The following is a 17,539-nucleotide window of genomic DNA, read 5'->3' as shown; positions in this document are numbered from 1 at the left end:
TTATACACTCGCCAGAACTGACCTGCCCTCAGACAAGGGGGGGGAAACCTTTATACAGAAAACTCTCCTTGATTTTTACCTCAGTGGTGGTGTGGAACAAAAGTCATAATAATTTCATAATTAGTTTCGGAAATACACCAGTTTATATAGAAACTGAGAGAGAAAGAGAAAGCCAGAGACACAGGGTAAGGATCATGGAGCGGGGCTGCAGCGGTGGCCGATGGTTGGTGACATCCTACCTCTATGGTCGGTGACATGTAGATATGGCTACCGTGGGGGAATCCCCGGATGACCGGCTGCCCCACCACAGCGTTCATTTCTCGCTGCGGCTACTATAATTGTATCTTTACAGGAATGAGTCAAGCTCGTATTGTCCCGTGTCTTAGACCATATTTATCGTACATATCCTTAAATTTGTGAATTGTTTTCGCACACACTATTTCATTCGGTAGTGCATTCCATTGATCAATTGCTCTGTTTAGGAAACTGAATTTCCTTACGTCTTTATCACCTCTCTTCTTATGCAGTTTTTTGCGGTGTCCTCTTGCTGATGCTTCTCCATATGTTAAGTAAACATTTATGTCTATTTTCTCCTTTCCTGATATGCACTTATATAGCATTATCATGTCACCTCTTTTCCTTCTCTCCTGTAGTGTTGGTAGATTCAGTTTATTTAGTCTTTCTTCGTAGCTTAGGTCCCTTAAGCTTGGTATCCATCTTGTAGCGGCCCTTTGAACTTTTTCAATCTTGTCTATATGCTTTTTGAGATGAGGACTCCAGACTATTGATGCATATTCCAGGGTTGGTCTAATGAATGATGTTATTATCCTTCTTAGCATGTCTTCATTTATGTATGTGAATGCTATTCTCATATTTGCAAGCAGTGTATACATGTTCCGTACCTTCCCGCTGATGTGGTCAGCCGGAGATAGTCTGTTATTGATAATCACACCTAGGTCTTTCTCTCTTTCTGATGTGTATAGGGTTTTATTTCCTAACTTATAATCCCAATCAGGTCTTTTTCCACTTTTACCAAACTTGATTACATGACACTTGTCCACATTGAATTCCATTTGCCATGTACTACTCCATTCATGAAGTTTATTTAATTCTTCTTGTAGCTCCCTACAAGAGTCTGTGCTAGTAATTCTCCTTGGTATTTTTGCATCATCTGCAAACATATTCAGATAGCTCTCATTTCCAGTGTTACTGTTTATATCATTTATGTACACTAGAAACATGATTGGTGCCAGCACCGAACCCTGTGGTACTCCACTAGTCACTTCTTTCCATGATGAGTAGTTTCCTCTTAGTACTGTCCTCATTTCTCTTTTTATGAGAAAGTCTTGCATCCAACAAAACAGTTTGCCTCGAATTCCTCCTTGATGGTACAGCTTCCATAAAAGTCTTTGGTGTGGTACTGTGTCAAAAGGTTTCTTGAAATCTAAATAGATACTGTCCATCCATCCTTCCCTTTCCTGTATTGTGTTTGTTACTCTGTCATAGTAGCTCAACAGATTAGTAACACATGCTTTTCCTTTTCTGAAACCAAACTGTCTTTCTGTTATCATGCTGTGTTCTTCTAGATGATTTACCCAAGCTTTTCTTATAAGTTTTTCTAATACCTTGCTTACAACACTGGTCAGTGATACTGGTCGGTAGTTGAGAGGATTTTGTCTATTTCCTTTCTTGAATAAGGGGACTATATTTGCTTTTTTCCAAATATCAGGTAGTTTCCCTTGACTCAAGGATTTCTTGAAAATTAAAAATAATGGTTTACTTAACTCCTTTGCACATTCTCGTAACACCCAACATGAAATTTCATCAGGACCACTTGCTTTTCCTCTGTCTAATCTACTTAACTCCTCCTGTATTACTTTTTCTGCTATTTGTATATCTGGTAGTGTGTGTGGACATGCGCGTTCCACATATTCCCTCTCAAAATTGTTTTCTTCTGTAAAAACTAATTGGAAATTCATATTTAGTGCTTCACAAATATCTTTCTCCTGTGTATAAGTGATTCCCTCGTCCGTGATGGATTGTATTATATCTTTTACTTTGGTTTTGCTTCTGATATACTGTAGCTGTAAAACAGCTTTGGTTGATCACTACTTTTATTTATTATATCCTCCTCAAACTGTTTTTGGGCTTCCCTCCTTATTCTTGTATAGTCGTTTCTTGCCTGTTTGTAATTATTATACGCCCTTTCACTATTGTGTCTTCTGTATCTATTCCACAACAAATATCTTCTTTCTTTTGATTTTTTACATTCTGTATTGAACCATTTCTGTATTTTCTTATCTGCTTCTTTGTGCTGTGGGATGTACTTCTGGACTCCTATTTCATAACATTCACAAAATTTTTTATATACAGCATTTAAATCTTGTCCTCTAAGCTCATTTTCCCGATCAACTTCTAAGAAATACTTCTTTAGGTCTTGATAATTTCCCTTTTTATAGTTTAGTCTCTTTTTGTAACTGTCATTGCTGTTTACTATGTCATATGCTATCCTGAAGTTATAATTTAGTACTGCATGATCGCTTTTGCCGAGTGGAGGGTGATATATTAAACTGTCAATGTCATTTTCTTGCCTAGTAAATATTAGATCTAGCACTGAAGTGGTTTCCCTCACATGTTGCGTTAAGAAAAACTCTTGTACGAGATCCAGGAGCTTTTGGTCCCAACAGCTTTCTTGGCTATTTATATCTAGAGTATTCCAATTTATATTTGTATTGAAATCCCCAGTTAGTATAATTCTTTCCGATTTCTCTTCCATTTTATGTAGCAAGGATCTTATACTCTGAATTGTACTCTCTGCCAGGTCCTCATATTCGTCTCTTTCCCATGTGTTTGAACTGGGTGGCATAAACAAACTGGCTACAATTACTTTACCTTCAGATGTGTCGATCTCTACTGCAATCAGTTCTACTTGTGATGGTATATCTAGGTTTATTTCCTTGACTTTTAGATTTTTCTTAGTTAATATTATAATTCCTCCTCCTTTTTTTAAATTTCTGTCTCTTCTCCATATATTGTATTCCTCTAAGTTTAGTATGTCATTGGATATCCTTGGTGTTAATTTTGTCTCAGTTAGGCATATTATTTGTGGTTCATTTTCTCTGACATAATTATTCATCTCTAGTAATTTAGATATCATTCCATCCACATTTGAGTACATCAACTTTATCATCTTGTTTATATACTTGTCATGACATGGTTCTACTAACTTCCTCCTTTTTCTTCCATCCTGTTTGTGTACCACTTTCGTACCTGCAATCCTATTACTTTGTAAAAAAATTTCTTCTTGTCCTCTTCTGATCTTCCCTCATTTTTTGTTTTTGCTTCCTCCCTTTTCTCTTTCAGTAATTCCAGTTCCTCTTGTGTTAGGCATCTTTTTATCCATACATTTTTGAACTCCTCTTTTTCCTTAAGATTCTTTGCATTTTTAGTATCTCTTCCACAGTGTTTACACTCTGGAAAGTCACCTTTAGAGGTCTTGTCTTGCTTTTCTCGTATTTCCCTAACCTTTTGTGTTCCTCTATGTCTTTACTACAGATTTCCTCTGACACTTTTTTCAGTAAGCTCATTACATTTGCCATCTCCTTTTTGTCTCTAGTGATTTTGTTTTTAATTTCTTCCTCTTCTATACCAGTGATTACTATTGATTTATTTATTTCTACTGAATCTCTGACTAACTTTGGATTGTTTTGGATTATTCTTTTCACTTCCTTTTTAATGTTTTTTTCCTCCACCCTTGTTTCTAAGTCTTTCTTTACTTTCACCATTTCAGCATACGTGGTTTCTACATCATTTTTGTAGCTTTGCACAGCTTCATTCACCTGTGTTATCTTCTCCTCAATATCACTGCTCTGGTCCATAAGACTGCTTGCTTGTCTAATTGTCTCTGTGTCATTTTTTAACTCTTCCATAACACTCTCGTGATTAACTACTGTACTTCCCATTTCACTCACTTTCTTCCTAAGCGTATTCAATTCCACTGTTAGTTCACTGATGGTTGTGTCTTTCTTATTGGCCTCCCTTCCCAGTTTTTCTATCTCTTCCTTTTGCAAGTGCATTTGCTTCTTTATTTCATCAATTTCATTTTTGAAAGCCATTTCTAGTTTGTGTACACGTTCAACCAGTCTATTGTGAGTCTCCACTTCAACCAGTTCTTGGTAGAAATCATCATTTTGCTTTTTACTTTTATCCCTTTTCTTTTCCAAATTTGTTTTTACTGAAGTATGGATCCATTTTGTAATACTAAATGAACAGAGTGTGTACTTACATAGTATGCACGCTTTCCCCGTGTTGCTGTAGTATAAACAAACCCAGCTGACTCAACGCATCGTGGTTCTTTGTTGTTTAAACCAGTCTTATTTAAACTTATTATTTCTTTTCCTTTTAATAATGAAAAATCATTTAGTCTAACCTGGTACAGAGCTTGACTCATTCAAAGATACTTATTTAGGTAATGCCTCTGGCCGTGTTGAGCTGGTATGGAGCGCCGGTAACGGACGTCTACCTCCGTGTGTGTGTGTGTTTCGTTCGTTCAAAGATTTCCTGCAACTTTATTGCAGGCCGGGCCATACATTAGCCCGGTCAGTGGGGTATGGGCTGGTTAAAAAACAGTAAGTGGGGAGAACAGGACCTAGGGATTGCCTAGCACACACGTCCTGTCTCCTGGCGGGCTTTGTGGTGTGTGTGGTGTGTGTGTGTGTGTGTGTGTGTGTGAATAAAATATCTCACAGTGCTGATCTGATATTAACCAAACTTTGTGGAAGGGTTATGGGTCAGCCAAGGGGTTAACCTATTACTTTTAGAGCAATAGTCAAGGTCACAGGGGTAGGTTAAACTTTGTTCTATCAAGGTCAACTTAAGCAACTTATATTCGATTAAGACCAAACTTGGAAGGGTTGAGGGTAAGGCAAGAACGATGGGATTCGATTTTAAGAACAATCAGTCAAAGTAAAAGGCTCAGGGCAAGATCAAAGTTTTATCAGAGTGTGTTTGTGGACAAAATAACTCATACAGATTTCAGCCGATTTAGTCCATATTTTGTAGAAGTGCTCAGGTTTAGGCTGGGATAAAATGATTCAATTTTTAGAACAATCAATCAAACATCAAGGTCATAAGAAAAGGTCAAGGGTCAAGGTTACAGGGTAGGACCAGCTTCAGCAGTTGAGGGATTCGACTTGACAACACTACTTCAAAGGTCAGGGTCACACGGTAAAGCTAGATGTTCAACCTTTATACCAATAATTGTCTCGCAAGAGTGTTATACTCTGTGAGGGCTCCTCCTCCTCCTCCTCCTCCTCCTCCCTCTTTCTTCTTCTTCTTCTTCCGCTTCTCCTCCTCCTCCTCCTCCTGCTCCTCTTCTTCTGTTTCTTCTTCTTTTCTTTTCCTCCTTTCCTTTTCCTTTTTCCCTTCTACTTCTCCTCTTCCTCTTTGTCCCCTTTTTCTTCTTCGTCTTCTTTCTTCGTCATCTTCATCATCATCATCATCTTCTTCACCCTCTTCATGCTTCTTCGTCTTTTTTCTTCCTCTTCTTCCATCTTCTTCTTTCTTCTCGTTCTTCGTCTTCTTTTTCTCCCCTTCCTCCTCCTCCTCCTTACCAGGGCATGCAGCAGTACATCATTCTTGACTACGCTCCCGATGGTCCTTCCTAAGTTTATAAAATCGTCAGGAGTTGGCCAGATTGCAGTGATTTGTCATCGTAGGGAAGGGACTAACTACTTTCTAAAATATTTGTTGTATTGTAAGACTGTGGCCTGGTAAAACTAGTATGTCACGACGTTTGTGTAGACGGTGGGGTTTGTGCTGTAACTGGCCCTGGAGATCCCCTTACACCCCTTCCCAACGATTAACTCCGCACATTACCCCTCTTGACTGTTACTGATGGAGATTTTATTAACGGGATACACCAAAGATAATTTATGAGGGAATAATAATAATTTGTATGCAAAAAAAAAAAAAAATGCTACTGAGGATATAAAAAACTGTAAAATTAAGGGAATGTTATTACGCAAAGCAAATGGCTACGAAAGAAGTGCTACACGGCTTTGATCTGTGCCACCACGAGTACGGTCATTAATGCTAACCCGTTCGTTCGTTTGTAGTTTTCCCCCACCTGTAGTGGGGGCCGAGCCATACATTAGCCTGGTCAGTGGGACTGAGCTTGTCATTAGTATGAGGGAAGACGAGGTGTGGGCGCGGAATGGTCCCGGTGGGGCCGCCCCACGCACACGCAACGTCTTCTTCTTATGTTTCTTATCTTGGAGGTGAGGTGCTGCGCACCATTGCAGCTAGACTTCTGTAAGGCGTTGAGGCAATGAGTCTTGCAGCAGAACTGCAGAGTGTTTGTAGAGATGGTGCTACAGCTTGTGATCTTGGGATGTCAGGGTTGGGGTAGGGCGGTTCTACCCGAAGACGGGATGTGGTAGGGCAGCGGAGTATGTAGTGTAGGAGGAGGAAGGGGGTGATGGCTTTACAATGGTCACATTCGGTGCGCGAGGGATTGTCAGCTGCATTGAGCTCAGCATAGCACAGGTACCCAAGTCGGAGACGACGGAGGCGGGTGAGTAGTTGGTTGTCGTTGGGAAGTGGTAGTGGGAGTTGGGTGTAGTTCGTGGCTTGTGCGAACCAGGTAGCAGATGGGGAGCCGAGCTGCACGTGTAGTTTGTGATCTTCGTGGCTATGGGCGGCTGTGCGCTTTTTAATGAGGCATTTGATTTGGGAGAGACTTTTTTGATGTCAATGTTTGGATTGGCGTGCTTTGTGGCCTGTTTGGCGGCGTTGTCAGCTCGTTCATTGCCTTTAATGCCAACATGCCTGGGGACCCAGTGTATGGTAGTGGATCCCCCTGTCTCCCGGATATTTTGGCCTGTGGCAAGGATGTCTGTGATTAGGTGGATGTTGTCAGAGGGATCGTTTTGTTTTAGGGCGTGTATTGCAGCTGTCGAGTCGGTGTGGATGACGATGATCGATGAGGGGGCAGTGTAGAGGGCATCTTTCAGCGCTGCTGCAATGGCAGCAAGCTCAGTTTGGAGTGTGGAAGCTCCAATGGGGAGTCGGAGACTTTTAGTGCGTTCTCCGCAAACGAAGGCGGCACCAGCTTTTGTGTTTGCAACAGACCCGTCAGTGTAGTAGGTGATGGAGGTGGGGGGGGGGTGATGGAGGTCATGCGATGTAAACTTTCTTGGCGCAATTGCTGAGTGGGGGTGTGTGCTTTGGCTGGTAAGTGTGGGATGATAAGGTTACAAGGAGGAGTATCCCACGGGGCAGGGGGGCAGTAGTGGTCAGCTGGTGAGTCAGGGGCTTGCGTTACGTGTTGTGTGAGCTCAAGTGCATGGATGGCGCGGGCAGCACTGTGCAGCCAGCCACGAGAGAGAATGTCTGGGTGCAATCTGGTTGCTGCTTGGAGTCGAGGGAATAGGGGTAGGGGGAAGGCTCGGTGGGCGTTTTGTTGCTAGGCCTGCCACTCTTGCTTGGATGTGGTGGTCGAGGGATCCTAGGTTACATTCCATGCGGAGATTGCATATGCGGGTCCATCTTGGAGAGCCGGTCATGATCCGCATGGCTTCATTCTGCACCACTTCCAGTTTGTCAATCAGGTTGGGTCCGATGGTTAGGAGGGAAGGAGCAGCATAGTCTATGATGGACCTGATGGCTTGTACGTAGAACAGGCGGAGGACCTTGAAGGATGCTCCCTCCCCTTTCCCTGCTAAGGATCTGAGTGCATTGATGCGCAGCCTGGTTTTCTCTCTCAGTTGCGTGATTTCTGGGCGGAAGGAGAGTTTGGAGTCTAGTGTTATACCCAGGTATTTATGGATGGTGACGTAGTCTATAGGCATTTGCCCGAGGTAGAGACGGTCCTTGGGAGGCCTGATGCCTATGGGAAGGGCTTTGGTTTTGCTTGTGTTGATTTTTAGACCCAACTCCCTGCATTCATTGGAGATTTTCGTTAGCCCTTCAAGCGACACCTTCAGCCTCATCGTCAGTACATCACTTTGCCCGACAACCTGTGCGTCACCAAGCGCATCATCACCTGTGCATCCTTCGCCTCGCCGACAGCAGGTGCAATATAATCGTCACTGAGGTGGGCTTCTCTGGCCATATCCCTGAGAAGCAGAACCACAGACAGCTGCTCAAGGACGATTCCAATATGAGGCGGCACGAGGTGGAGGGCAGCAAGGTCAATCTCTACCTCAACAAACGATCGTCAACAACACCTGCATCATATTTGGCGCAATAAGTAAGGTGTATATGGAGGAGGTGAAGGCTGGGACTGTGGTGGTGTATGATTACCACAGCACGAGTTTGTAAAGGTCACTTCACGAAATCATATTCATAAAGAATCTGTGTTTCTACGATGAACAAGCCCGCACTGCAGTAAATCATTACCAAAAATCACATTGTTTCGCAGTAGGATTTTCACTTTCAAATTAACTCTAGCTTGTTTATGAGTGCTTCGTAGCCTCATGAGTGAAGATAAAAACATGACAAGCAACTTTATGCATAGCTTAGACTCAAGAAATTATGAATCCTGCCTCTGCTCTATCATCTTGGTGGCCACAACACGATCTCTCAGTTTCATGTCATACAGGCTTTATACTGATAATCTTTGTTTAGCTTTTGTATATATCTCTATAGACTTAGTTGTTCCCTCATACAGGTGCGAAACACTTCGCAATAAAAGCACAGCGAATATTATGAGAACAAGAAACGAAAACGAAACTATTAGTGGTAGATATAGCGTTTTTTTCACCTGACAGAACTGGGCCACTTAAATACAAAGCCTTAGCTGTATGAGATTCTATGGCGTTAGACATGAGAGAGAAATGAGTCTTCTTGGTCGTGAGTCATCAGCTTGAGTACACGTGACCATTAACTGAACTGAAAGGCGTTGTGAATCTTTGTCATGCTGCACCAAACCCACTTTACTGGACGGTTATGGAGACTTACTATTACCCGCCTTACGAGGCGAAGCGATAACGTTTTTGCCAGCCTCTGTGTGTGTGTGTGTGTGTGTGTGTGTGTGTGTGTGTGTGTGTGTGTGTGTGTTCTTACCTAATTGTATCTTTACAGGAATGAGTCAAGCTCGTACTGTCCCGTGTCTTAAACCATATATATCGTACATATCCTTAAATTTGTGAATTGTTTTCGCACACACTATTTCATTCGGTAGTGCAATCCATTGATCAATTGCTCTGTTTGGGAAACTGAATTTCCTTACGTCTTTATCAACTCTTCTTATGCAGTTTTTTGCAGTGTCCTCTTGCTGATGCTTCCCCATATGTTAAGTAATCATTTATGTCTATTTTCTCCTTCCCTGATATGCATTTATATAGCATTATCATGTCACCTCTTTTCCTTCTCTCCTGTAGTGTTGGTAGATTCAGTTTATTTAGTATTTCTTCGTAGCTTAGGTCCCTTAAGCTTGGTATCCATCTTGTACCGGCCCTTTGAACTTTTTCAATCTTGTCTATGTGTTTTTTGAGATGAGGACTCCAGACTACTGATGCATACTCCAGGGTTGGTCTAATGAATGATGTTATTATCCTCCTTAGCATGTCTTCATTTATGTATGTGAATGCTATTCTCATATTTGCAAGCAGTGTATACATGTTCTGTACCTTCTCGCTGCTGTGGTCAGCCGGAGATAGTCTGTTATTGATAATCACACCTAGGTCCTTCTCTCTTTCTGATGTGTGTAGAGTTTTATTTCCTAACGTATAATCCCAATCAGGTCTTTTTCCACTTTTATCAAACTTGATTACATGACACTTGTCCACATGGAATTCCATTTGCCATGTATTACTCCATTCATGAAGTTTATTTAATTCTTCTTGTAGCTCTTTACATGAGTCTGTGTTAATAATTCTCCTTTGTATTTTTGCATCATCTGCAAACATAATCAGATAGCTGTCATTTCCAGTGTTACTGTCTATATCATTTATATACACTAAAAACATAATTGGTCCCAGCACTGAATCCTGTGGTACTCCACTAGTCACTTCTTTCCATGATGAATAGTTTCCCCTTAGTACTGTTCTCATTTCTCTTTTTATGAGAAAATCTTGCATCCAACAAAACAGTTTGCCTCAAATTCCTCCTTGATGGTACAGTTTCCATTAAAGTCTTTGGTGTGGTACTGTGTCAAATGCTTTCTTGAAATCTAAATAGATACTGTCCACCCATCCTTCCCTTTCCTGTATTGTGTTTGTTACTCTGTCATAGTAGCTCAACAGATTAGTAACATGATTTTCCTTTTCTGAAACCAAACTGTCTTTCTGTTATCATACTGTGTTCTTCTAGATGATTTACCCAAGCTTTTCTTATAAGCTTTTCTAATACCTTGCTTATAACACTGGTCAGTTATAGTGGTCGGTAGTTGAGTGGATTTTGTCTATTCCCTTTCTTGAATAAGGGGACAATATTTGCTTTCTTCAAAATATCAGGTAGTTTACCTTGACTCAAGAATTTCTTGAAAATTAAAAATAATGGTTTACTTAACTCCTTTGAACATTCTCGTAGTACCCAACATGAAATTTCATCTTGACCACTTGCTTTTCCTCTGTCTAATCTACTTAACTCCTCCTGTATTACTTTTTCTGCTATTTGTATATCTGGTAGTATGTGTGGACATGCATGTTCCACATAGTCCCTCTCAAAATTTTTTTCTTCTGTAAAAACTAATCGGAAATTCTTATTTAGTGCTTCACAAATATCTTTCTCTTGCGGATAAGTGATTGTATTATATATTTCACTTTGGTTTTGCTTCTGATGTAGCTATAAAATAGCTTTGGTTGATCACTACTTTTATTTATTATATCCTCCTCAAACTATTTTTGGGCTTCCCTTCTTATTCTTGTATAATCGTTTCTTGCCTGTTTGTAATTATTATACACCCTTTCACTATTGTGTCTTCTGTATCTATTCCACAACAAATCTCTTCTTTCTTCTGATTTTTTACATTCTGTATTGAACCATTTCTGTATTTTCTTATCTGCTTTGTGCTGTGGGATGTACTTCTGGACTCCTATTTCATAAAATTCACAGAATTTTTTATATACAGCATTTAAATCTTGTCCTCTAAGCTCATTTTCCCAATCAACTTCTAAGAAATACTTCTTTAGGTCTTGATAATTTCCCTTTTTATAGTTTAGGCTCTTTTTGTAACTGTCATTGCTGTTTACTATGTCATATGCTATCCTGAAGTTGTAATTTAGTACTGTATGATCGCTTTTGCCAAGTGGAGGGTGATATATTAAACTGTCAATATCATTTTCTTGCCTAGTAAATATTAGATCTACCACTGAAGGTACATCGAGTCCTCTTTTTCTGGTGGTTTCCCTCACATGTTGCGTTAGGAAAAACTCTTGCACGAGATCCAGGAGCTTTTGGTCCCAACAACTTTCTTGGCTAATTATATATCTAGAGTATTCCAATTTATATTTGTATTAAAATCTCCAGTTAGTATAATTCTTTCAGATTTCTCTTCCATTTTATGTAGTAATGATCTTAAACTCTGAATTGTACTCTCTGCCAGGTCCTCATATTCGTCTCTTTCCCATGTGTTTGATCTGGGTGGCATGTACAAATTGGCTACAATTACTTTCCCTTCAAATAATGTTGATCTCTGCTCAAATCAGTTCTACTTGTGATGGTATATCTAGTTTTATTTCATTGACCTTTAGATTTTTCTTAGTTAATATTATAATTCCTCCTCCTTTTTTTAAATTTCTGTCTCTTCTCCATATATTGTATTCCTCTAAGTTTAGTATGTCATTGGATATCCTTGGTGTTAATTTTGTTTCAGTTAGGCATATTATTTGTGGTTCATTTTCTCTGACATAATCATTCATCTCTAGTAATTTAGATACCATTCCATCCACATTTGAGTACATCAACTTTATCATCTTGTTTATATACCTGTCATGACATGGTTCGACTACCTTCCTCCATTTTATTCCCTCCTGTTTGTGTACCACTTTCTTACCTGCAATCCTATTACTTTGTAAAAAAAAATTTGTTCTTCTCCTCTTCTGATCTTCCCTCATTTTTTGTTTTTGCTTCCTCCCTTTTCTCTTTCAGTAATTCCAGTTCCTCTTGTGTTAGGCATCTTTTTATCCATACATTTTTGAACTCCTCTTTTTCCTTAAGATTCTTTGCATTTTTTAGTATCTCTTCCACAGTGTTTACACTCTGGAAAGTCACCTTTAGAGGTCTTGTCTTGCTTTTCTCGTATTTCCCTAACCTTTTGTGTTCCTCTATGTCTTTACTACAGATTTCCTCTGACACTTTTTTCAGTAAGCTCATTACATTTGCCATCTCCTTTTTGTCTCTAGTGATTTTGTTTTTAATTTCTTCCTCTTCTATACCAGTGATTACTATTGATTTATTTATTTCTACTGAATCTCTGACTAACTTTGGATTGTTTTGGATTATTCTTTTCACTTCCTTTTTAATGTTTTTTTCCTCCACCCTTGTTTCTAAGTCTTTCTTTACTTTCACCATTTCAGCATACGTGGTTTCTACATCATTTTTGTAGCTTTGCACAGCTTCATTCACCTGTGTTATCTTCTCCTCAATATCACTGCTCTGGTCCATAAGACTGCTTGCTTGTCTAATTGTCTCTGTGTCATTTTTTAACTCTTCCATAACACTCTCGTGATTAACTACTGTACTTCCCATTTCACTCACTTTCTTCCTAAGCGTATTCAATTCCACTGTTAGTTCACTGATGGTTGTGTCTTTCTTATTGGCCTCCCTTCCCAGTTTTTCTATCTCTTCCTTTTGCAAGTGCATTTGCTTCTTTATTTCATCAATTTCATTTTTGAAAGCCATTTCTAGTTTGTGTACACGTTCAACCAGTCTATTGTGAGTCTCCACTTCAACCAGTTCTTGGTAGAAATCATCATTTTGCTTTTTACTTTTATCCCTTTTCTTTTCCAAATTTGTTTTTACTGAAGTATGGATCCATTTTGTAATACTAAATGAACAGAGTGTGTACTTACATAGTATGCACGCTTTCCCCGTGTTGCTGTAGTATAAACAAACCCAGCTGACTCAACGCATCGTGGTTCTTTGTTGTTTAAACCAGTCTTATTTAAACTTATTATTTCTTTTCCTTTTAATAATGAAAAATCATTTAGTCTAACCTGGTACAGAGCTTGACTCATTCAAAGATACTTATTTAGGTAATGCCTCTGGCCGTGTTGAGCTGGTATGGAGCGCCGGTAACGGACGTCTACCTCCGTGTGTGTGTGTGTTTCGTTCGTTCAAAGATTTCCTGCAACTTTATTGCAGGCCGGGCCATACATTAGCCCGGTCAGTGGGGTATGGGCTGGTTAAAAAACAGTAAGTGGGGAGAACAGGACCTAGGGATTGCTCTAGCACACACGTCCTGTCTCCTGGCGGGCTTTGTGGTGTGTGTGGTGTGTGTGTGTGTGTGTGTGTGTGTGAATAAAATATCTCACAGTGCTGATCTGATATTAACCAAACTTTGTGGAAGGGTTATGGGTCAGCCAAGGGGTTAACCTATTACTTTTAGAGCAATAGTCAAGGTCACAGGGGTAGGTTAAACTTTGTTCTATCAAGGTCAACTTAAGCAACTTATATTCGATTAAGACCAAACTTGGAAGGGTTGAGGGTAAGGCAAGAACGATGGGATTCGATTTTAAGAACAATCAGTCAAAGTAAAAGGCTCAGGGCAAGATCAAAGTTTTATCAGAGTGTGTTTGTGGACAAAATAACTCATACAGATTTCAGCCGATTTAGTCCATATTTTGTAGAAGTGCTCAGGTTTAGGCTGGGATAAAATGATTCAATTTTTAGAACAATCAATCAAACATCAAGGTCATAAGAAAAGGTCAAGGGTCAAGGTTACAGGGTAGGACCAGCTTCAGCAGTTGAGGGGATTCGACTTGACAACACTACTTCAAAGGTCAGGGTCACACGGTAAAGCTAGATGTTCAACCTTTATACCAATAATTGTCTCGCAAGAGTGTTATACTCTGTGAGGGCTCCTCCTCCTCCTCCTCCTCCTCCTCCCTCTTTCTTCTTCTTCTTCTTCCGCTTCTCCTCCTCCTCCTCCTCCTGCTCCTCTTCTTCTTTTTCTTCTTCTTTTCTTTTCCTCCTTTCCTTTTCCTTTTTCCCTTCTACTTCTCCTCTTCCTCTTTGTCCCCTTTTTCTTCTTCGTCTTCTTTCTTCGTCATCTTCATCATCATCATCATCTTCTTCACCCTCTTCATGCTTCTTCGTCTTTTTTCTTCCTCTTCTTCCATCTTCTTCTTTCTTCTCGTTCTTCGTCTTCTTTTTCTCCCCTTCCTCCTCCTCCTCCTTACCAGGGCATGCAGCAGTACATCATTCTTGACTACGCTCCCGATGGTCCTTCCTAAGTTTATAAAATCGTCAGGAGTTGGCCAGATTGCAGTGATTTGTCATCGTAGGGAAGGGACTAACTACTTTCTAAAATATTTGTTGTATTGTAAGACTGTGGCCTGGTAAAACTAGTATGTCACAACGTTTGTGTAGACGGTGGGGTTTGTGCTGTAACTGGCCCTGGAGATCCCCTTACACCCCTTCCCAACGATTAACTCCGCACATTACCCCTCTTGACTGTTACTGATGGAGATTTTATTAACGGGATACACCAAAGATAATTTATGAGGGAATAATAATAATTTGTATGCAAAAAAAAAAAAAAAATGCTACTGAGGATATAAAAAACTGTAAAATTAAGGGAATGTTATTACGCAAAGCAAATGGCTACGAAAGAAGTGCTACACGGCTTTGATCTGTGCCACCACGAGTACGGTCATTAATGCTAACCCGTTCGTTCGTTTGTAGTTTTCCCCCACCTGTAGTGGGGGCCGAGCCATACATTAGCCTGGTCAGTGGGACTGAGCTTGTCATTAGTATGAGGGAAGACGAGGTGTGGGCGCGGAATGGTCCCGGTGGGGCCGCCCCACGCACACGCAACGTCTTCTTCTTATGTTTCTTATCTTGGAGGTGCGGTGCTGCGCACCATTGCAGCTAGACTTCTGTAAGGCGTTGAGGCAATGAGTCTTGCAGCAGAACTGCGGAGTGTTTGTAGAGATGGTGCTACAGCTTGTGATCTTGGGATGTCAGGGTTGGGGTAGGGCGGTTCTACCCGAAGACGGGATGTGGTAGGGCAGCGGAGTATGTAGTGTAGGAGGGGGAAGGGGGTGATGGCTTTACAATGGTCACATTCGGTGAGCGAGGGATTGTCAGCTGCATTGAGCTCAGCATAGCACAGGTACCCAAGTCGGAGACGACGGAGGCGGGTGAGTAGTTGGTTGTCGTTGGGAAGTGGTAGTGGGAGTTGGGTGTAGTTCGTGGCTTGTGCGAACCAGGTAGCAGATGGGGAGCCGAGCTGCACGTGTAGTTTGTGATCTTCGTGGCTATGGGCGGCTGTGCGCTTTTTAATGAGGCATTTGATTTGGGAGAGACTTTTTGATGTCAATGTTTGGATTGGCGTGCTTTGTGGCCTGTTTGGCGGCGTTGTCAGCTCGTTCATTGCCTTTAATGCCAACATGCCTGGGGACCCAGTGTATGGTAGTGGATCCCCCTGTCTCCCGGATATTTTGGCCTGTGGCAAGGATGTCTGTGATTAGGTGGATGTTGTCAGAGGGATCGTTTTGTTTTAGGGCGTGTATTGCAGCTGTCGAGTCGGTGTGGATGACGATGATCGATGAGGGGGCAGTGTAGAGGGCATTTTTCAGCGCAGCTGCAATGGCAGCAAGCTCAGTCTGGAGTGTGGAAGCTCCGTTGGGGAGTCGGAGACTTTTGGTGCGTTCTCCGCAAACAAAGGCGGCACCAGCTTTTGTGCTTGCAACAGAGCCGTCAGTGTAGTAGGTGATGGAGGTGGGGGGGGGTGATGGAGGTCATGCGATGTAAACTTTCTTGGCGCAATTGCTGAGTGGGGGTGTGTGCTTTGGCTGGTAAGTGTGGGATGATAAGGTTACAAGGAGGAGTATCCCACGGGGCAGGGGGGCAGTAGTGGTCAGCTGGTGAGTCAGGGGCTTGCGTTACGTGTTGTGTGAGCTCAAGTGCATGGATGGCGCGGGCAGCACTGTGCAGCCAGCCACGAGAGAGAATGTCTGGGTGCAATCTGGTTGCTGCTTGGAGTCGAGGGAATAGGGGTAGGGGGAAGGCTCGGTGGGCGTTTTGTTGCTAGGCCTGCCACTCTTGCTTGGATGTGGTGGTCGAGGGATCCTAGGTTACATTCCATGCGGAGATTGCATATGCGGGTCCATCTTGGAGAGCCGGTCATGATCCGCATGGCTTCATTCTGCACCACTTCCAGTTTGTCAATCAGGTTGGGTCCGATGGTTAGGAGGGAAGGAGCAGCATAGTCTATGATGGACCTGATGGCTTGTACGTAGAACAGGCGGAGGACCTTGAAGGATGCTCCCTCCCCTTTCCCTGCTAAGGATCTGAGTGCATTGATGCGCAGCCTGGTTTTCTCTCTCAGTTGCGTGATTTCTGGGCGGAAGGAGAGTTTGGAGTCTAGTGTTATACCCAGGTATTTATGGATGGTGACGTAGTCTATAGGCATTTGCCCGAGGTAGAGACGGTCCTTGGGAGGCCTGATGCCTATGGGAAGGGCTTTGGTTTTGCTTGTGTTGATTTTTAGACCCAACTCCCTGCATTCATTGGAGATTTTCGTTAGCCCTTCAAGCGACACCTTCAGCCTCATCGTCAGTACATCACTTTGCCCGACAACCTGTGCGTCACCAAGCGCATCATCACCTGTGCATCCTTCGCCTCGCCGACAGCAGGTGCAATATAATCGTCACTGAGGTGGGCTTCTCTGGCCATATCCCTGAGAAGCAGAACCACAGACAGCTGCTCAAGGACGATTCCAATATGAGGCGGCACGAGGTGGAGGGCAGCAAGGTCAATCTCTACCTCAACAAACGATCGTCAACAACACCTGCATCATATTTGGCGCAATAAGTAAGGTGTATATGGAGGAGGTGAAGGCTGGGACTGTGGTGGTGTATGATTACCACAGCACGAGTTTGTAAAGGTCACTTCACGAAATCATATTCATAAAGAATCTGTGTTTCTACGATGAACAAGCCCGCACTGCAGTAAATCATTACCAAAAATCACATTGTTTCGCAGTAGGATTTTCACTTTCAAATTAACTCTAGCTTGTTTATGAGTGCTTCGTAGCCTCATGAGTGAAGATAAAAACATGACAAGCAACTTTATGCATAGCTTAGACTCAAGAAATTATGAATCCTGCCTCTGCTCTATCATCTTGGTGGCCACAACACGATCTCTCAGTTTCATGTCATACAGGCTTTATACTGATAATCTTTGTTTAGCTTTTGTATATATCTCTATAGACTTAGTTGTTCCCTCATACAGGTGCGAAACACTTCGCAATAAAAGCACAGCGAATATTATGAGAACAAGAAACGAAAACGAAACTATTAGTGGTAGATATAGCGTTTTTTTCACCTGACAGAACTGGGCCACTTAAATACAAAGCCTTAGCTGTATG

The 17,539-nt window shown here is 41.7% G+C and overlaps 1 protein-coding gene across 1 annotated transcript; it reads right to left on the bottom strand.

Moving 5' to 3' along the window:
- Positions 1–6,416: 6,416 nt before the first annotated feature.
- Positions 6,417–7,991, bottom strand: LOC145392676 (uncharacterized). The gene is made up of 2 exons (XM_080266987.1): positions 7,366–7,991; positions 6,417–7,230 (listed from the first exon to the last, which is right to left on the bottom strand). The coding sequence occupies exons 1-2, from the start codon at positions 7,989–7,991 to the stop codon at positions 6,417–6,419; spliced, it is 1,440 nt and encodes a 479-aa protein (XP_080123113.1).
- Positions 7,992–17,539: the final 9,548 nt, after the last annotated feature.

The sequence above is a fragment of the Coenobita brevimanus genome, chromosome 23 (genome assembly GCF_032717465.1).
Source record: "Coenobita brevimanus isolate Jiangsu-jjx chromosome 23, ASM3271746v2, whole genome shotgun sequence".
Lineage (NCBI taxonomy): Eukaryota > Metazoa > Arthropoda > Malacostraca > Decapoda > Coenobitidae > Coenobita > Coenobita brevimanus.
The sequence above is the reverse complement of the archived record's forward strand: the minus strand, read 5'-3'. Positions and strand labels throughout refer to the sequence as shown.